Raw genomic sequence first — 22,493 nt, forward strand, 5'->3', positions numbered from 1 at the left:
CCTGAAAATGTTCTTTTGTTCTCTACCACGTGGCTAGGCTGTAAATTTTCCAAATTTTTATATTGTGCTTCAATTTTCAATATAAGTTTCAACCTTAAGTCATTTCTTTGCTCCTATATCTAATTGTAGACTGTTAAAAGCAGCCACGTCACTTCTGGAGCGTTTTACTGCTTACAAATTTCTTCTGCTTGATACCCTAGGACATCACTCTTTTTTTTTTTTTTGAGATGGAGTCTCACTCTGTCGCCCAGGCTAGAGTGCAGTGGCCGGATCTCAGCTCACTGCAAGCTCTGCCTCCTGGGTTCACGCCATTCTCCTGCCTCAGCCTCCTGAGTAGCTGGGACTACAGGCGCCCGCCACGTCGCCCGGCTAGTTTTTTGTATTTTTTAGTAGAGATGGGGTTTCACCGTGTTAGCCAGGATGGTCTCGATCTCCTGACCTCGTGATCCACCCATCTCGGCCTCCCAAAGTGCTGGGATTACAGGCTTGAGCCACCACGCCCGGCCTGACATCACTCAGATCCCTAAGGGCATGGACACATTGACACATTGCAGCCAAGTTCTTTGCTAGGGTGTCACATGGGTCACCTTTACTCTATTTTCCAATAACTTCCTCATTTTCATCTGAGACCTCATCAGCCTGTCCTCTGTCTATATTTCTTTCATCTGAGACCTCAGCAGCGTGTCCTCTATCTATATTTCTGTTGGCATTTTCATCACAACTACTTAAGTCTCTGAGAAGTTCTGCTTTCCCTCGTTTTCCTGTTTTCTTCTGAGCCCTCCAAACTCTTCCAATCTCTGCCCATTACCCAGTTCCAAAGCTGCTTTTACATTTTCAAGTACCTTTATAGCAATGCCTCACTATTTGTTTCCAACTTTCTGTGTTAATCTATTTTGTGTTTCTTATAAAGGAATACTTAAGGCTGGGTAATTTATAAAGAAAAGACGTATATTTGGCTTATAGTTCTGTAGGCTAAAAAGCATGGCACCAGCATCTGTTTACCTTCTGTTGAGGGCCTCAGGAAGCTTACAATCATGGTGGAAGGCCAAGGGGGAGCAGGCGAGTCACATGGTGAGAGAGGAAGTGAGAGAAAGAGGATGAGATGCCAGGCTCCTTTAGATAGCCAGCTCTTCTGTGAACAAAAAGTGAGAACTCACTCACTGCCAAGCCATTCATGAGTGAGCTGCCCCATGACCCAGATAGCTCCCACTAGGCCCTACCTCCAGCAATGGGGATCACATTTCAACATGAGATTCGGAGGGAACAAACATCCAAACTATATGAGTGTCTAAGTATGGGACTGCGGAACTCTGAATTTATCTTATTTGTTGTCCTTTGGGTTTCTTGGATCTGGATTTCTATGGCCTTCCCCAGGCTCGGTAAGTTTTTTGTTATTATTTCTTCGAATATGTTTTCTATTCCTTTCACTTTTCCTTCTGCAATTTTGATAATGGGCATATTGTTCTGTTGATGGTATCTCATAAATTCCATAAGCTATCTTCACTCCTTTTCATTTTTTTTTCTTTCTGCTCCTCACATTGGATGATTATCAGTGACCTGTCATCAGGTTTACTTATTCACTTCCACTTGATATAGTCTGCCATTGAACCCCTCTATTGAATTTTTTCAGTTCTCTTACTGTATTCTTCAGCTATATGATTTGTTGGGTAATTTTTTATACTTTCTTACTGTCTTTTGTTGAAATTCTGTTTGTTCTTGCATTATTCTCCTGACCTTGGCGAGCATCTTTATGACCATTATTTTGAATTGCCTCTTGGAAAAACCACATATCTCCATTTCAGTAGGATTGGTTTCTGGAGATTTGTCTTATTCTTTTATTTGGAACATACTTTCCTATTTCTTCATTTTTTTAAAAAACTTTCTGTGTTGGTTTCTGTACATTGAGTAAGACAGTAACCTCTCCCAGTCTTGTCAAACTGGCCCTCATGTAGGAGATCTTACCAATTTGTACAGCCAGAAATTATAATGTGTCTCACAAATCTCTGTGTTTGTACAACCTGATTTTTCTGTTTTTGGTGGCCCCAGAAGATTAAGATGTGCCGAGTCTTGTTAGTACCATGAGAGCAGTAAGACAGAAGCCACGGTCTCTAGATGCAGCTGAAAATGTTAGAGTATTAGATGCATGTTCCAGTTCCTTCTATCCTCAGGGTGAAGCTGAGAGCAGGTATTTATCCCTTACTGCACTAAAGCAGGCATTATCTATCTGCACTAAGGCAGGCATTTCTCTCTCTCTACTCTAAGCCAGGGAGAAGCTCTGTGGCAAATACCTATACTACTGTCATTCAGACTACATCCTCTGAGGGTATGGGCACTGGGAGTGGGCCCGTTGTATGTCTACCTTTTTGTTTTCTGCGGTCTAGAGAGACTTGGAAATACACAGCCAAATCAGCTTCCAGAGCTGGGTGGCTAAGGAGGTAGTCCTTGTATGAGAGCTGTAGAAGTTATGTCACTTGATGAGTGGACAAACTACTTTTAGGAAGCCTCTATAGACTTGGAGTTATTGCTAGGGCAAGCTAGGGGAGAAGTCTTGGCAAGTACCAAGCTCTCATTTAGGCTGCTAGAGGTGTATTGTTTGCCTGCCCCGTTAATTCCCTGATGCAAGTTAGTTAGAAGCCAGACCATCAAGTATTCACTGGGAGAATGTACAGAGAAATCCTTTTTAGTGAAAAACAGAACTGTGTGTTTCAGCACTTTCTCCGCACTGCTTCCAAGAGGTGTAGTCCCTGGAACTGCTTGCACTCCTGTTTAAAACCACCTCTTAGTTTTGTGATTTGGGAAGATTCTCATATGAGACTCTTGTATTCCTAATCCTTTCTGTCCCTAGAGCTACAAGGTTTAAAATGCAGTCCCTCAAGTAGAAGCTATAAAAGTTGGGGCGCTTGATGCATGGAAAAAGTTTTTCCAGGAGGAATTGGTAGACTGTAGTTATTGACTGAGTGAGCCAGGGGAATAGGCTTGGGGGCTGCCAAACTCCTGTTTAGGCTGCCACAGGTTATGTTTGTCAGCCCAGTTAATTCCCTGATGCAGGCTTGTGTGAAACTCAACTGGTAACAGCAGCAGTTGACAGAGTACATTGGCAAACTCCTTCCAGGCAGAAACTGGGAGCTTTGAGTTGCAGGCCCTTCTCTATCCTGATCCTGGGGGATGAAGCCTCTGTAAGTGCCTACACACCCATGTATAATCACCTCTTTGTTCTGTGGTCTAGGGAGACTCGGGTATGCCTAACCGCTTCTGCTCTTAGAGGCAGGTGAATTAAGAGCCATACTGTGGGGAATCTTAGAGTTAGGGTGCTAAATATGAGGTCCAAACCCTTCTCTCCTCAGGGAGAGAATACGTGTTGGGATACCTTCTTAATTGGATGGCACAGTGCCTGGGGTGAGGTTTGGACCTGAGTCTGCCTCAGCTTTTCCTACCTAGTCAATGTGGATATTTTCTCAGTTACCAGATACAGAAGAGTCTCTCAACTTGTTTCTGACTTTCCCTCAGAGGGAATTGATCTGTGTCAATTAATCAATTCTCGGAGGGAATTGATTAGCATGTCCCTACGTGGAGGGAGAGTCAGAAGCCCACCCTGTTGGTGGGCTCCAATTATTATTCTTATTGGAAATGTTACATTGACTCAGTTTTGGGCATTACTGTAGTAGAAATTGCATTGCATAATATTGTTATTTTGGGATCTTTGTCCCAGAGGCTATTTGGAGGCTCCAAACTGTTTAGAAGACCTGGACAGCCAGAAAGTCATTAGTCCTATCCAAAATGAAGCAATTTGTGCAGGAAAAACAGATATTTTATGGAAGAACTGTGAGTTTCTGGTAAATCGAATGTGTCGTCTTGAAAGCCTCATTCAGTCCTTGAAGATGAACATCTTCCGGCTGCAAACTGAAAAGGATTTGAATCCTCAGAAAACAGGTATAGAGATAAGAATCATCAGAAATGTCCTGTGTAGGTGCTTGATTTTCTTTACTGACCTTCTTTCTGCTGCTTGATGCCCCTCTTGTGCTCTCTGGTAGCTTTTCTGAAAGATCGACTGAATACAGTACAGGAAGAGCATTCTAAGGACCTGAAGCTGTTGCATCTTGAAGTGATGAATTTGCGCCAGCAACTGAGAGCTGTAAAAGAGGAAGAAGACAAGGCACAAGATGAGGTGCAAAGGTTGACTGCCACCCTGGAGATTGCCTCGAAAACAAAGGTTTGAGTCTAAGAGTTCTGAAGTGTAAACACACTGTTAAGTGTTAGCTGGAGGAGGCAACAGACCTATGACACTGACTTTTAAAAATAGGTGATGTCGATATGAGGATTCTTGGCATTTGACATTTGGCATGTTGATTTGAGGATTCTTGGCCTATTAGATTTGCACTGTACAACCCTTACCCCATACAAGTGATTGTGTGGGTCCAGAGGTATGAGATGGAGCCTGTGCTCTTCAGGAACTCATATGCTAGTTGGGAGAACACGCCACAGCATGAAAAATTAAAAAAGGAAAAAATAAGTATAGAAAGTGTTACAGAACAGTATAGTATAGGACAAAAAGTGAATATTGCCGAGTAAGGGCTTTGTGTTCAGACATGTTTGAGAGGGTGAGGATGCCCTATCTGGAATAGATTAGGCAGGCTTCAGGGAAGGGATAGGATCTTTAGAAGCAAAGTATAGGGGTGAGGACATTTCAAGGAGCACACGCAGAGGCAGCAAAGAATAAGGACTACTTGGAAAAGAAACTAACAGTGTTGTTCTCCCTTTATGGGCTAGGCAATGTAATAGATGTTCAATGTGTTATTTTGTTTAATCTTTGCAAAATCTTGGGTGAATAGGATATTATTGTCCCCATTTTTTAGCAATGATAGTACTGGGTCCCTGGGCTAAGTCACTTGTCCAAGATCACACATGCCTGTTGTCTTCTTGTTACCCAGGTTTGAAACTGGGTCTTTCTACTGGGTACAGCTAGGAGAAATCTATAAACTAGCCTTACAAGAGTGAGGATTTGTTTGTGGGAAATAAGTTGGATATTAGCTAGCAATGACATTATAGAGCATCTGAAAATCAGGAATAATTAGTAGTTGGGGTTGATCCTATGGGGAGTGATTAAGATTTTTGATATGGAAGTGACATAATGAAAACAGGAAAACAAATTTAACAATATATAGGGAGAGAAATTGGAGGCAGGGAAACCAATTAGGAATCCATAGCATTATTTGAGGCGTGAGCCAAATTAGGTCTGATCTAGGGTTGTGGCATTTTGAAAGGAAAGAGAAATGTTCTGTAAAAAAAAAAAAGATATGCTAGAATATGGTGCTGGGAAGGACTGAAGGCAGTAAAGAAGGCAAAGATGGTTCTGAGGTTTTACATCTGAGATTGTGGTGCCATTTATCTTAATAAAAAAGAATAAGTAGGGAAAGCTGTGTTTTTCATCCTCCGCTTGTAAGCACGAATAATATTTGAAGCTGGAAAAAACAGAATTCTTTAAAAAATTAAGAATATATCCTGTAAGTAAAATGTCTGTCAATTACCAGATTGACCTCTAATTATTGAATTTTATATAGGAGGTGGGTGCAATTAATCACTGTTTATGATATAAAAGAGGAAATTATAGAAATCATGTATCAAAGTAATAAAATAGCTTTCCTGTTAAATAACTCATGGTAATAATTACTTCAGACTTATAACAAAGAGTATTTATAACCATATTAAAAATAGCATTTATAGGTTGCCAGAAAAAAACCTGATTTGATCTGATACACCGATAGACAATTTCTTCCTGTCATTTCAGATTATTTAGAATCTTTTCTCCTTCTACTTTTAGAAGAATGCAGCCATTGTTGAAGAGGAACTGAAGACCACAAAACGTAAAATGAACCTTAAAATTCAAGAGGTAAGACAAAAAGATGGAGGGTGGAGGAGGTGTTGGAATTGCAGAGGGGAAATCAAGACAGCAGAAAGAGAGAATGAAAAGAAACCTTTGAAGAAGAAAATATGTGACTATGTAGTAGGAAGACTTTAAAAATATGCCACATTGAATTCAAGTGAAAGTGCCTGCCCTTACATGACATTAAGACTTCCTTTTACCTCAATACTGGCATGAAACTAGAAATAAAAAATAAATGCTTTGTGAGCCAGGAAGGAATAGTTACCACTTGTGGCTGCCCATATACTATAGTTAAGTGGACACTTTCATGCAAAGGCCTTTTAAAGTTGTATTTAAAATAAAAAACTATTAATAAGTCTGTTCATCTAATTTTACCTTAAACTTTCATTTCAGCTTGTTTTTAGTAGATAGCAGATTGAGAAATATGAAGTAGGTGGCTGCTAAAAGCTGTTGGACTAAAAATTTGCAGCTGAAAACAGTGGAAGAATCAGTAGAATTACTAACTCAATATACTCTGGCAGTGGCCTGAAACCTCAATATTCCCTGACATAATAGTATTAATAATTGATGTTCAAATCAAATGGGTCAAATTATATTTAAAAGATTCTGTTAATACAAAATAGAGAAGTAGACATACTTTTTAGGAAAATTCTTATGCAAAACTATTTTTAAGGTTATAAATTTTAGTGCTTAGGTGGTAAGCATAGGTATTTGGAAAATTGTATTATATTAAGTACTTTATTTGCCAGTAATTACTGATAAAAGCTTGATTGTTTATAGTTAGAATGTATTAAGTTTATTTTTAAGGTATTTTAATAGACCATTTTTAGGGCAGTTTTAGGTTCACAGAAAAATTATGCAGAAAACACAGAGTCCTGTATACCCCTCTCTACACTACCTCAGTTTCACTATTATTAACATCTTGATTTAGTATGGTACTTTTGTAACATTTGATGAGCCAATATTGAGCCATCATTTAGTGAAATATGTTAAGATTCACTATTCATCATGTTGTAAAGTTGTATGGGTTTGACAAATGCATAACACCATATATTTATCATTACAGGATCACACAGAATAGTTGCACTGCCCTAAAAATGTCCTGTGCTTCACCTACCCCTCCCTCCTCATGTCTTCTCCTGAGCCCCTGACAACCACTGATCTTTTTATTGTCTCTCTAGTTCTGTTATTGTTGGAATCATACAGTATGTATGTAGTCTTTTTGTACTGGCTTCTTTTATAACATATGGGCTTAAAGTTCCTTCATGTTTTTTCATGATTCAGTAACTCATTTCTTAATATAGCTGAACAATATTCTGTTGTATGTACCGCAATTTGTTTATCCATTCACCTATTGAAGGACATATTGGTTGCTTCCAGTTTTTGGCAATTATGAATAAAGCTGCTATAAACATTGTGTGCAGGTTCTTACATAGACATAAGTTTCCCACTCATTTGGGCAAATATAATACCTAGGAATGCAATTGCTGGATCATCTGGTAAGCCTACGTTTAGCTTTGTATGAAGCTGTTAACCTATCTTACAAAATGACTGTATCGTTTGCATGCCCATCAGCAAGGAATAAGGGTTATGGTTGCTGCACATCCTCACCAGAATTTGGTCTTGTCAGTGTTTTGAATTTTTGCCATTCCAGTGGGCGTGTAGTGGTATCTTGTTTTGATTTTCAATCCCTAATGATGTAATGACATTGAGAATCATCTCATGTGTTTATTTGCCATCTGTATATCTCCTTTGGTGAGTTATCTGTTAGACTCCTACCCCATTTTGTAACTGGGTTATTTCTTATTGTTGTGTTTTAAGAGTTCTTTGTATATTTTGTATACCAGTCCTTTATCAAAGTTGTGTTATGCAGTTATTTCCCCCTACTCTGTAGCTTATCTTTTTATGCTCTTAGCTGTCTTTCACAGAGCAGGAACTTTTAATTTTAACGAAGTCCAGTATATCAATTTTTTTCTTTCATGGATCGTAATTTTAGAATTGTATCTAAAAAGTCTACAAACCCAAGTTGCTAAGATTTTCTCTTGTGTCATCTTCTAAGAGATTTTATAGGTTTTCATTTTACATTTAGGTCTTTGATCTATTTTGAGCTAATTTTTATGAAAGGTATGAGATCTGTATCTAGATGAATTTCTTCTTGGCATGTGGATGTCCAGTGTTTCCAGCACCATTTATTGAAAAGACAGTCCTTTCTCCTTTGGATTGCCATTTAACATTATTTTTTACTGGGAAAATCTTATTCTTAATTTTTGGTTCTATGGTAAAGTCTTGAATTTTGATTAAGCTCTGTCAAAGACTTGCAAAAGTGCTATAATAGTCAAACATGGGCATTCTGAGGGTATGTGAAAAAGAAAGGGTGTGTTAGTTTGCTGGGCTGCCATAACAGAGTCCTAAAGACTTGGTGGTATAAACAGAAATTTATTTGTTGAAGTTCTGGAGGCTTGAAGTCCAAGATCGAGTTGTTAGTAGATTTGGTTTCTCCTGGCCTTTCTCCTTGGCTTGCAGGTGTCCGCCTTCTAACTGGGTCCTCACATGCTTTTCTATTTGTGTGTAGCCATCCCTGGTGTCTCTGTGTGCCCAAATCTCTTCTAATCAGGATATAGTCAGATTGCATTAGGGTACACACCAATGGCTTCATTTTAATTTAATCACCTGTTGAAAGGCCCTGTCTCCAAAGAGAGTCTCATTGTGAGGTAGCAGATGTTCGACTTCAACATAGGAATTTTGGAGGACACAATTCAGCCTATGACAGAGGGTTATATACAGATAGAAGTGTGGTATTTATCTTCCTAAGACATATGAAATATATATAAAATAGATACAAAATCTGGATGTTATAAACATTAAATGGATTAACTGATTGCCCTTAATAGTACTTCAGAAACAAATACTTCATTAGTAAAGGATTCTCTTTGTAATGTGCTTTTGTACGGCACATTATAGGTATATCATGTATAAAAGAGGAAAATATCTCTTTTTAAAAGTGACCATTCTTTAAAAAGTGGCTAGCTGAATGCTTTCAAGCCTGCATAATAGGGGTCATTAAAACAGAATTTAAAAGAGTGAAGTATTTAATTCTGAATGAACTAGAGGTTGAATCACATTTGACAGTGATACAACTAAAATTTAAACAAGATGATTTCCTGGGTGAGTATTTTGAAACTTTCAAGGAATAAATTATATCTTGAACAAATTGTAGTACATAATTTGATGCAAGTTTAGAAAAGTATATTAAGCTACTATATTTGAGAAAGTAATTATAATCTGATACTAAAATCTGAAAAAATATAACCACAAATAACATGGCTCATTCTTACATAAGATTGTAATATTTAACTTATCATTGGATAAGTAAGCAATTTCTAAGCTTAAAAAGAACGAAATTATAAAAAGGTCAATAGATTTGACCACATAAGAATACTTCTACATATAAAAAGCAAAACTAATAAAGCAGTAGTTCCTAACCTTTTTGGCGCTAGGGACCATTTTCTTGGAAGACAGTTTTTCCATGGGGTTGGGGGAGTTGAGGGGAATGGTTTTGGGATGAAACCGTTCCACCTCAAATCATCAGGCATTAGTTAGATTCTCATAAGAAGCACGCAACCTAGATCCCTTGCATGCCCTGTTCACAATAAGGTTCACGGTCCTATGAGAATCTGATGCTGCTGCTGATCTGACTGGAGGTGGAGCCCAGGCAGTAGGGCTGGTTCACCCACTGCCCACCTCCTGCTGTGTGGCCTGGTTCCTAACAAGCCATGGAGCAGTACTAGTCTGTGTCCCTGGGGGTTGGGGACCCTTATAATAAGGTATTATAACACAAATAGGCAACGTGTTAATAGTTTTTCCTTTTAAAGAGTTTAACAGCCTGGGCAACATGGCAAAACCCCATTTCTACAAATAAAAAAAAACAAAACAGCACGATGGTATACACCTGTGGTCCTAGATACTTAAGAGGCTGAGATGGGAGGATCACTTGAGCCTGGGAGGTCGAGGCTGCAGTGATCATGCCACTGCAGCCTGGGCCACAGAGTGAGATCCATCTCCAAAACCCACCGCCCCAAAACTTAAAACTGCCAGGCACAGTGACTCATACCTGTAAGCTCAGCACTTTAGGAGACTGAGGCAGGAGGATTGCTTGAGCCCAGGAGTGAGACCAGCCTTGGTAACAAAGTGAGACCCTGGCTCAACAACAAATTTTTTGAATTAGCTGGGCATGGTGGCACACTCCTTTAGTACCAGGTATTCAGGAGGCTGAGGTGGGAGGTTCACTTGAGCCTGGGGAGGTCAAGACTGCAGTGAGCCATGGTTGCACCATTGCACTCATCCTGGCTGACACAGTGAGACCCAATCTCAAAAACAAAAACACGTAAAATTGTCTTAAAATGCCCAAAAAACAATGGACAAAGGATAAGTATGACAGTTTATTACATAAATATATAAAGAGCTGATAACTATATTAGAAGATATTTAATCTCACAATAACCAAAGAAATCCAAAATTATTAAGATGTTAGTTTTCATTTATTAGAAGAGATTTAAGAAAATTTTAATACATATACTATTGATAAGGTAATAATTGGAAAATTATGAAGGTAATAATTGGAAAAAATGATTCTTATAGGAATTTATCCTTAGGAAATAATCAGAAATGTAAGGAAAGACCTGCTCACAAGTATGTTCAGGAGAGCAGCATTTGCAATAGTGAAAAATTGGAAAAAGCTACATGTCAAATATCAAGGATATGATTAAAAACATTATAGAGCATTTCCAAAATGAGCAATCTTGTAACAGTTTTATCCCAAGACATTTTTTACCTTTTAACTTTTAAAAAACATTTTAAAAATTATAAAATATATTCTCCATAGAGAAAAAAATGTGTACAATTTAGAAAACAGGTATAGTGTACTCTTAATGTCATCTACACTGGAGTTTTAAAATAGAATTTCTTTCAGTTTCACATCACTTCTTAAAAGGAATAGCATTCTCTGCAATTCCCATTTCAATTGGAAAGGATCTCTTTCCCTAATAATAAAAGAGACTCTTAACCTTCTTTATGTTTTATGTGATTCTTTTTATAGTCATTTGTTGACAAAAATAAGGTCAGTGTGCCTCCAAAATAGGGAAGAAAAAAAAAAGTGTGTTTTTCTACTCTCACATACCTCACAGCAGAACACTTCTGACACCCGACGACACACCAAGAAATTCTGTTCTTCAGTGGACACCAGTTGAGTGTCCTGTAATTCAATTCAGTCCTTACATTATCTACCTGAAGACAGGTGAGGACTCAGTCTCACAAGATTGCCCCCCACTTTAGACGCCAGTTGCAAGCCCCAAGTTGTCCTTCTGACTGACTTGCAAAAAATCGGTGTTCCCATGATGCCCCTCCACAAGTTTAAATAATTTGCTAGAACAGCTCAGAGAATTCAAACACTTCACTTACATTTGCCCATTTGTTATAGAGGACATTACAAAGGATACAGCTGAGCAGCCAGATGGAAGAGATGCATAGGGCAAGGCATGTGGGAAGGGGCACAGGCCCTTTCTGGGGCTCACCACCTTCCAGGCACCTCCATGTGTTTAGCTGTCCAGAAGCACTCTGAACCCAGTTCTTTTGAATTTTTATGGACGCCTCATTACATAGGCATGATTGATTAAATCACTGGCCATTGATGATCAACTTACCTTCCAGCCCTTCTCTCCTCATTAGAGTTGAGAGGAGGGGCTAGAAGTCCCAGTCCTTTAATCATGCTTTGATCTTTCTGGGGACCAGCCCCCATCCACAGCTACCTATCTTCCCCCATCCCCAGCCAGTCAGTCATTAGCACACAAAAGACACTCTTCTGAGGTGATTCCAAGTTTTTTATGAGCTATGTACCAGGAACCAGGGTCAGAGATGCAATAATATATTTCTTATTATATCACAATATCACAGTACCCAAATTCTTGGAGTGTCGGTTTGGTCTGCTACCTAATGGTTACTTCATTATTTGTTTAGACCTCTAAATTCCAAAATTGAATGAAAACAGTTTTCAGAGTGATGTTTATAATACTGCAAGATAAAAAATATATAGATAAATCAAAATACAGGAAAATAAGAGTTGAAAAATAAAGTCAGAAAATATAGGAATACAAAAAATACACAGTAAGGTAAGATACTAGTGTTTTTCAAACTTTTTGACAATCCATTGTTGAACATGTATTTTACACTGCAACACACATACATATACACAAACATTTCACAAAGCAGCACATACTCTTACTACTTGCTATGCACTCTCATATTTTCTTTCTACTCTTATTTTTTCCTTTTTCTGAGTGCTGCTTTCAATTTACTAATGGATTTTGACCTCCATTTTAGAAAACAGACCTAAATTATAGGAGGATGAGTGCAATACGTTTGATCTACATTCCTTAGGAGGTAATCCTAGGCCTTCTAGGGAGAAACAAAAGCATGTTTCTGAGTAGTCATAAATGAATTAAGACTGGGGGTGAGATGGCATGTCTGATAAACTTCTCAGGTAACTTTGATCTTTGTTAAACTAGTATGATGTTCAGTTGGTCTTGCCTAACTGTAATATTGCTTTGTAGCTAAGGAGACAACTGGCTCAGGAGAAGTACCTTAGGGAATCTTTAGAGAAGTCAGCATCAGCCATGCTCCTCAAAATACAAGAAATGGGATCAGCAGTGGAGGTAGAACGAAAACAGGTAGAAAGATTTCTTCTTATGTATGTTTGGGAAGTGAAACCAAACAAAAACTGATATTTTACCTATACACTTAAAATTTTACTAATTTCCTCTAGATTTGTTAAAATATTTACTTTTTGTTAGCAATATGTTAACAATCTTACTACAGTTTTTTTTTTTTTTTTTAAGTTAGTGCAAACTAAGAAAGACCCTAATATCACTATTCAACACTCTTAATTTATGAATCAGAGAGCTAAGGACTGGAGAGGTTAATTTACCTCAGGCTTTATAGAGGTGAACTCTTAGCTCCTAAGAGAAAGATAAAATATTTTTCCATTATACCATACAATCTCTGTTATAGACATTGATTTTGGAAGGCGTTGCCCTGGTCTCATGCTGTATATGTCTGCCATGGATCGAAAATAAAGACTAATGCGATCTAACACTGGAAGCAAAGAATATCAATAAGTAAAACAATTTGGACTGTATTTACACTGCTGTTTTCAATTATCATTATTTTAACATATTTTGGCCTTCATATTTATTTGAAGTACCTACAAATAATTTAGAATACTTTAACTGAGTCAATTCATATTTTCATTTTTAATATAATTGGATGACATAATCTTTATTATTTTAACGAATGGAAATAGTTTCCATTCATAACTGAATTATAACAAGGATTCTACTTTAGGAATTTGCAAATGATCCTTTGTTGCCATAACTTGCAATGCCAGTATGGTAGCCATTAGCCACATATGGCTATTTAAATTAGTTAAATAAAAGATTTATTTCTTCACACACTAGCCACATTCAGGTGCTCCGTAGCCACTTGTGGCTAGTGGATTGTTGCACTGGAAAGTGCACAGAAGGTTTTATTGGATGGCACTGCTCCAAGACCACATTCTGTTGAGATTTTAACTGTAACATAGACTAACTTCTCGTTGCTTCTCAGTGACATTAAGATTGGAATGTTGCCTTATACATGTGCTATAAGGCAGCTTATTAGAAATCTTTACCTTATAGAAAAGGAGTTTTTCTTATACAATTTCAGGTGCATATTTTGCAGCAAAACTGCATTGCTCTACATGATTCTATACAGAGCACTCAAGAACTACTGGCCCAGGAACAACAAAAAAAAGAAGAGTTGGAGACTGCTACTTCACAGCTCAAATCTGATCTAAGTATGAAAATAGATGCCAGAAATCACCCTCTCGTTAGTTTTTTGAGATTTCATGGAAGAACTCTTAAGATCCCAAATTCTTGAAGTGGCCCATGTTATTGATATTTCCCACAGTGCTGTATGTAAAACACTGCGGATTTCCCTTCTACCTGTAGTACTGAGACAGAGAAGGAATGTTGTTAATAGTATATTTGACCCTCTTAATTGTAAACGATTCCTTATTTTTTTCCAGCTTGTTTGTGGACCTGGAAATATTTGGTTTCTAGACATCTGGCTTGAATATTGGGCAAAAAAGTAAAACAATAGATTGAATATTGGATAATAAAATGTTAATAAGGAAGTAAGGCCCTGAATCCTTGATAACTTATGGATTCTGTCAGTTCATGTCAGATTCTCCATTCTTCATGTTATCAATCTATTTTGATTAACTTATATTTGTAGAGATGGATAGTTGTAAGGTACCTTAAAGAGAGCTTAGGTTAATCTCTTTTTATAGATGAGTCCTCAAAGATGACAGAGCTGGGAAATGAAAGAGCCTAGACTTGATCCCAAGGTGTTTGGTCATGTTTCTTCTAACCCATCAGCCTTTTATCATACTACTGTTGCTAGTACTTCATTATAAAGCAGTTTCCAGATAGTCTCAATGACAAAGGTCATGGAGTTATAAGGGCAGTGCTTCATGTGATTAATACATCATGGTTTACACCGAACTTTCACATAAATTATTTCATTCAATACTCAAATTTATCCTTCCAGACTTATAAAAGGAAAAAATGGCAAAGTAAGACCTAGAACTGGATCTTCTAACTCCAAGCTAGTGTACTCTCCAGTTCACCTTCTGTGCTCTGTGGCTGTAATGGGGGCAGAGAATACCAAAAAGGAAATGGAAATTATAAAACATATAGAGCAAGAGTAATCTATTCAATGTTTTGACTTACTGCTTTTAGCAGAAAATATTCCCTTTTCTTATAGTAGTGAATTACTGTGTGAAGTTCTCACTGACAATGCCCCTGGATAATTTTCTGTCTTCCTGTAATTGTGTGCCTACAAAAATATATGTACGTTTTATGGTGCTGCCACATTATCTCATTTGAGTACTGCAACAACCTGTCAGAAAGATAAGAAAATACTCACATTCTATAGAAGATATAAAAGGGGCTGGACGTGGTGGCTCACGCCTGTAATCCCAGCACTTGGGGAGGCCAAGGCAGGTGGATCATGAGGTCAGGAGATTGAGAGCATCCTGGCTAACACGGTGAAACCCCATCTCTACCAAAAATACAAAAAAATAGCTAAGTGTGGTGGCACACGCCCGTAGTCCCAGCTATTCAGGAGGCTGCCAGCTACTCGGGAGGCCGAGGTTGCAGTGAGCCGAGATCGTGCCATTGCACTCCAGCCTGGGCGACAGAGCAAGACTCCATTTAAAAAACAAAAAAAAAAAAAAAGAAAGAAAATATAAAAGGATCCACACTGACCGTACCCAAAGACCCACAGCAAGTAGAATTAGAATAGCTGGGCCTAAAACAGGTATCTATTAGTTGGCCCTCTGAATTTTTATGTTACTTTCTTGTTGGATTAATGCTTTATTTTTGAATTTTATAAAGAATTTGTGCAACACCATTAAAAAACCAAGATTAAAACAACAATAATTCAAAGTGACATGAGGAAAAGGAAGCCCGTCTGAATGCCAACTAGGTGCATAATACTGAATTATAGACTTGACATATATGCAGTTTTATTACTTTAAGGTACAAGTAGTTATTCAAGCTACATTAATAAAAGGAATGCCTTTAAATATTTGCTTCAATGAATTTAAACATGTAATTAAGTTTATTAACAATAAGCATATTATATACAGATTTATAGTACTTACGATGAATAAATTGTTCTTCAAAGTAAGATAAACACTCCCCTTTCATTCTTACTTTGATTAGTAGAATTTTCCCAAGGTCATATAGTTCGTCTTTTTTCTCCTTCATGTATTTTAAATTAGAGTTTATTCTGTTGAATTGTGGATTCATATGTTCAAAAAGTATAGTTTTTCTAAGGTATATCCTATATAAAATATCAGTTTTCATATGTTTTATAATTTCTGGCTTTAGAATATTTAAGTGAAACAAGACTGATAGATCGCTATGAATTTTTCTGTGAAGGCAAAACATTACTCTCAGATAAGTTTACACTTTTTGGCTACTAGTATATGATGCCAAACTGTTCCACAATTTTTGGTCTTTGGTTTTCTTTTCATTTGTGCATGCTCTGAGTGGTTTCAGATCTTTTTTTCCATACAAAATCATCCTCCTGAATACCAGTATCTTACTGACAACTAAATATCTACATTTGGATGCCTTGCAGATATGTCAAAACACATAGAAAACTTAAGTGTTTCACTCATTCTGTCCCCAAAACTTGCTCCGTGGTCTGTATTCCCTATTTAGCTGAAGAGTCCACTGTTCATCCTGCTGCCCAAGATGTTCTCCTTGTCTCATCTGTTGATTTTACCCCACTAGTAAGCCACCAAGTCCAAAAGTGCTCTCTGTTTAGTTTCACACATCTGTTTTTCCTCTGTGTCTCTGTTGTCATGATCAGTGAGAGTCAGTCCTCATTATCATTACTTTATTGAATTGTCATTTACTCATGTGTCAGTTACTTTAACAGCTACTAAATTCATCTCCTTGCCTTTATTGTACCTTTGTTAGAGTGATCTCTCTAACAGAATCTTTTGATCATGCCCCTCCTCAGCTTAAAATCCTTCAGATACCTCATTTACCATTGCAAATGACTGTGGACTAGTTTCTTGATAATTCCATAACAGTTTCTAGTCTATAAAAATATGATAGAAATAGTTGGGTTCTCCTTATCTCTACAAAAAATAGACATAAAATATTTAAAGCTTCTCACTATGTGATTTCAATGTAACAAGTTACTATTATCATAGTTGTGTGTATTTTTTGTTTTTAGCTTCTAGAGATGACCTCATTTCCAAGTTGGTTGAAGAAAATAAGGTGAGTTGTGAAGTTGTGGAGTACAGAGGTGGTCTTTCCTCTCTTCGCTAAGTCCTGTTTCTTCTTCCATGTTGGCTTACAGTGCTTCTTATTCTCATAAAAGTTTTATAAAAAAAAAAAAGTTTCATGTCAATGAGTAGTATATTTAGGATAATAGTGTTAGGAACTAAGAAATCATTTCATGAAGGTTATTAGAGTTTGAAAAATGTCAGTTGGCAAAAATAATAAGACTTATTTGTGCTTTTTGCCTATTGCAAACTAATTGTTTAAAATAAACTTAATGTAAGAAATATAACTACTTTTTGATGTTGGTGGTTGCACAACAGTGTGGATGTGTTTAATGACACTATACACTTAACAGTGGTTCAAAGGATAAATTTTGTCTAATGTATATTTTGCCATAATTTTTAAAATTAAAAACATAATGACTTTATATCTTACTACATTTCTAAGTCTCTTGATGTGTCGATTCTATTTCTTTTGGATGCTGTCGCATCCTGTGTTATATGATGTTTATTTTTCTTGAGATGCTTCTCCTGGGAAAATAGAAGGGTGGTTCTTCCTCTATAGGAAGAAGATTTATATTTTGTCTTTCCCCATTCTACTAAGTATGTTTTAGGGAAAGTCCCACCTACAATGCACGTCTGTTATCACTTCTCTCATCTCAAAGAAAACTAGCTTTTTTTTTTTTTTTTTTATAACCACAGAACAAAGGTGTTTTCTTCTGCTCCACCCTCGGGTCCTCATTTTTGAAAATATGTTCACTTATAACTTTAAAAGATCCTTGAATGTCTTCCTTTGAAGTCATAAGATCTTACTGCTAATAGGAAAAAATGTGTATGTATAATAATATAACAAATATTTAATCTTAGGGAGCAGAACTTTGATGTAAAGATACTAGGTATATTTAGGTTATGGTTTTAGGCAAATTCTTTCTAACTGGAATCTCAATATAAGAATAGATTTAATAAACAGTTTTAAAAAAATAGGCTTTATTTTTAAGAGCAGCTTTAAGTTCACAACAAAATTGAACAGAAGGTAAAGAGATTTCCCCATATACTCTGTACCCCTGTTCATGCATAGGATTCCTCATTAGCCATTTGATGGATATCCATTTAAAAAATTGATGTACCATTTTACATCCCCCACCAGAGTGGTACATTATTACAGTTGATGAACCTATATTGACACATTGTCACCCAGAGTCCATAGTTTACATTAGGGTTCACTCTTGGTGTTGTGCATTCTATGGATTTAAACAAATGTATAATGACATATATCTACCATTATAGTAGATATATTATAGTATCATACAGAGTAGTTTCATTGCTCTAAAAATCTTCTGTGCTTTGCTTATTCATCCCTCCCTCCCCTTCTAATCCCTGGCAACCATTGGTCTTTTTACCGTCTCCATAGATTTGCCTTTTCCAGAATATCATATAGTTGGAATCACACCGTCTATAGCCTTTCAGACTGGTTTCTTTCACTTAGTAATAAGTATTTATGTTTCCTCCATGTCTTTTCATGGCTTGATGGCACATTTTTCTTTTTTTTTTTTTTTGAGACGGAGTCTCACTCACCCGAGCTGGAGTGCATTGGCGTTATCAGATCACTGCAACCTCTGCCTCCTGGGTTCAAGTGATTCTCCTGTCTCAGCCTCCCGAGTAGTTGGGATTATAAGCGCCCTCTACCACGCCTGGCTAATTTTTGTATTTTTTAGTAGAGATGAGGTTTCATCATGTTAGCCAGCTGGTCTCAAACTCCTGACCTCAGGTGATCTGCCTGCCTCAGCATCCCAAAGTGCTGGGATTACAGGGATGAGCCATTGTGCCTGGCTAAAAGCTCATTTATTTTTAGTGCTGAATAATATTCCTTTGTCTGGATATACCACAAGTAATCCATTGACTTACTCATGGACATCTTGATTGCTCCAAGCTTTGGCAATTATGATTAAAGCTGCTATAAGTATCTGTGTGCAGGTTTTTGTGTGGGCATAGGTATTCAGCTCCAAATGGATAAATCTCAAGGAGCATGATTACTGGATCATATGGTAAGAATATATGTAGTTTTATAAGAAATCACCAAACTGTCTTTCAAAGTGGTTGTACCATTTTACATTCCCACCAGCAATGAATGAGGGTCCCTGTTGCTCCACATCCTTGACAACAGTTGGTGTTGTCAGTGTTCTAGATTTTGGCCATTGTATTAGGTGTGTAGTGGTATCTCATTATTGTTTTAAATAAACAGTTTTGATAAATAGTTCTGAAATAAAGAGAAGTTTAGGAGTTGAAGATACCAAGATTTTTATACATTCTTTATAAGACATTTATAAAGTTCCAGTGTATGTCATTGGAACTTGAACTGGTACTGGCTGAAATACAAAACAGTTATTTTTATAGGGGTGCACACAATATCTCTTATATGTGAAAAAGAGAGTAATTTTTTTCTTATAGAACCTGCAGATATCTTTCAACAAGGAGCACGAAGAAAATGCATATTTGAGGTCCAAAATAACATCTCTTCATGAAGCATCAGAAAAAGCACAAGTAAATGCACATGATTTTGCTAATTTTTAGATGTTATTTAATTTTGTTCAGTTAACCAAGAAACAAAATTAGTCTTGATTATATAAATTCATACCATCTCCATCGCTCAACTTTTCATTTCCATAAGATTTATTTCATCTTTGAAACATTATCAAATTAAATACATTTCTCATTTCACTCTCCAAATTCCTATGATATATAAGTATACAAGATGTACCACTAAAATTATATACTAGTTTACACTTTGCCTTTGCTTGCTTGCTAATTTGATCATTAAATATATGTATTTCCCCCTCCAAAGTGAACTTCTGAATAGTTCCATGGCAAGGGCTATGTCTTATGCTTTCTTTGTATCTTCTATAGTGAATAATTATACAGTAGGAACCTAACAAATGCTTGCTGGATTTTGAAGTTAGAGGTAATCATTGTGATGTTTTATATATATGTGCATCTGCAACAAGAAGAGTCACCAGATATGCAGGCAAATTGGAGTTACTTACCACAGAGCCTAAAGAATTGTTTATTGTTTAAAATACCTTTTCTCTTGGTACAATTTGATTGTCTCAATATTAGGATCATAGTGTTGCTGGGCTCTCTGTATAATAAAAATAATAAAATACAAAGTGACTGTGTTTTTAATATAATAACATCAACTACTATTACTCTTCATATATTAATAGTAGTTAACATTTTTACTGAGCCCATTCCACATTCCAGGCACAATTCCAGGCACCTTATATTAGTAACAAATAGTAATCCTCACAATAGCCCTATGAAATGAAAACTATTATTCACATTTTAAAGATAAGGAAGCTGATGTACAGAGAAGTTCAGGAACATAGATAATAGGTGGCAGAGTTGGAATTTGAATTCAGGTAACCTGGCTCCAAAGAAAATTAGCTATTTTTTTTCAAAGAGCAAGGGTTCTCTGTTTCATCCCCAGGTATTCCTTGATGAATAGTTTGTACATCTGCATCTGGTGTGACTTTGTGCCTCTGAATGTGTTTCTAACTACTGTACTGTCCATACCACTTGTGATGTTTGTCAGATAATCTTTTATTTATCTTTTACTCCATTTTATTTCTTGTGTTTTTTTCCTAGTGCTCCTTCAAAGTTGCTTGTTCTTGAAGAACTTGTTTAAAACATAAGATTTTTGCCAAATCTACCTTGCAAAAAGAACTGATATTTGATATAAATGTTTTCTCAATAATACAAATTTCAAATTATGAAAAGAGAATTATTAACTACCTGCATATGTGATAGATCTGTGTAGCTCAAAAGATTTTTGTTTTATTTTGAAACATTAATCTCATGATGGTAAAATCATCTATATTTTGCTTTTATGAATATTGTCAGCTAATGGCGAAGGAGCTTAGGTATGTTGTGTTACTAGCTAAATAATTCTGAATGCTCATGGATTTCTATAATATTGGCTAGGTACTGACATTGTAAATTCCATTTTGCAGATGTCTTGCTCTAATGAACCAGTGTTCAAAATTGTGAAGAGTAGATCAGTAAAATGCCATATGCTTCAGTTGCTCTATCAAATCAACAAATCTCTTAATTTAGAATTATTTAGGGTATAGACTTTTAATATTTGAAAGTATTTTTTAAACTAATGACATGTGAATTGAGGATAGGTTAAATAGATTAGGTTCACATATACAGTAAGATACTATGTAATCATTAAAAATAATGCTTAAGTAAAAATAATTCTTTATTGGAGAGACCAATGACTTGCTGTGTGTGTTTTCTTAGGTTTTGAATGACCAATTGACTAAAAAGTGTTCAGAGCTGAGCTGCATGCTTCAGACTGTTACTATGGAAAAAGCCAGAATCATTGCTGACCATCAGGCCATTCTGCAGGTATTCATTTAACACTAGTGAATGTGTTAAATTTAATAGAGTTCACCAGGTGGCAGAAAGCCAGCCTGGTTGATAGATCAGGAAATGTTTATGGGCAACTGGAGAAATAAAATATTTTAACAATAAATTTAAAAAATCAACTGAATTATCTTATTTCTATTAGTGCTTTTCAATTTTCATCAGAGGGGTGATTTGGCCTTACATTCAGGGCTTTTCATGATTTCTAATCAAATATCATCGCTTGAGGAAAAGTAATTATTTGTCCCATTATTTATAGAATCATGGAGAACACGTATAACTAACCCTAAAGTACTTAACCTTTTCCTCAAACACCTTACGGTTTCTCATTTTGCTTATGCCATTTTCTCTGCTGAGAATGCTTTTTACTTCATCTTCAATATTTGAAATTCTCTTTATTATTTGAGTCACTTTCTTCAGGGAGCTTGATCATCCCAATAATAAGGGATAAGTTTTCCCTTTCAACTTCTATTCCTGGAAAATTAACAGACTACCATAGAAATAGATCACTTTCTCTTTTTGTAAGCATACTTACTATATATACTAAGCATTGTGCTAAGGATTTTACACATATTACCTCCTTTAATTGTAGCAGCCATTATGTAAAAGGGTATTTATTATCCTTATTTTACAGATAAGAAAATGAGGGTTAGAGAAGTTCACTTGCCCAAATTCACCTAACTAGCAAGAAGTAGAGTTGCCTTTTAACCTCAGGTGACTCCAGAGTCAATGTATGTAATCATTATGTTATGCTGTATCCGCATTCTGCATTCTCTAGTAGTAATTTATGTGCTGGTTCATTTCCTGGATTACACTGTGAGCTCCCTAGAGGCAAGAACATTGCCTTATATATCTTTATTTCTCATAGTGCTAAGCCTGCTTTGCATGTAACATATACTCAATAAATATTTAGTTTTTAACTCTGTGCAAGTATAATGCTATATCTAGATAGGATTATAGTGGTGAACAAGACAAAATTTCTACTTTCATGGACTTATAATTCTGTGGACTGAATATATAATGAAATACTTATTACAAATATTTCAAAATTTTGGAATATAACACAATTGGGATCCCATTTTACCAGTGTGAAGACTTGCTTTGCAATCAAATGTTAAAATAGAAGTCTTTTTAAAAGAATTTTTAAAACTAATTATTAATATGTACTGTATTTGCAAAAACTTTATGGATTATGTATAGGGGTATATGGTACATAAAAATGTCATGTTTTGATAATCCCAAAATGGTGAGCCAAAGAAAATAAATTATGTAAAACAGTTATAGTGCTTCTGC

General features: G+C 36.3%; 1 protein-coding gene across 6 annotated transcripts in view; it reads left to right on the top strand.

The window, feature by feature from the left end:
* CCDC150 (coiled-coil domain containing 150) overlaps positions 1–22,493 on the top strand; it is a 94,701-nt gene that overhangs the window by 15,525 nt on the left and 56,683 nt on the right. For 3 of the 6 annotated variants that reach the window (XM_077957334.1, XM_077957337.1, XM_077957335.1), the window contains exons 3-9: positions 3,710–3,930; positions 4,032–4,210; positions 5,819–5,887; positions 13,637–13,766; positions 16,727–16,770; positions 19,224–19,316; positions 21,075–21,182. In XM_077957334.1, coding sequence (XP_077813460.1) covers positions 3,710–3,930; positions 4,032–4,210; positions 5,819–5,887; positions 13,637–13,766; positions 16,727–16,770; positions 19,224–19,316; positions 21,075–21,182 — 844 coding nt within the window. Of the gene's footprint in view, positions 1–3,709; positions 3,931–4,031; positions 4,211–5,818; positions 5,888–12,486; positions 12,604–13,636; positions 13,767–16,726; positions 16,771–19,223; positions 19,317–21,074; positions 21,183–22,493 lie in introns of all 6 variants that reach the window. The other 3 variants (XM_015131900.3, XM_015131904.3, XM_077957336.1) reach the window with 2 other exon arrangements.

This window comes from Macaca mulatta, chromosome 12, assembly GCF_049350105.2.
Source record: "Macaca mulatta isolate MMU2019108-1 chromosome 12, T2T-MMU8v2.0, whole genome shotgun sequence".
Taxonomy (NCBI): Eukaryota; Metazoa; Chordata; class Mammalia; order Primates; family Cercopithecidae; genus Macaca; species Macaca mulatta.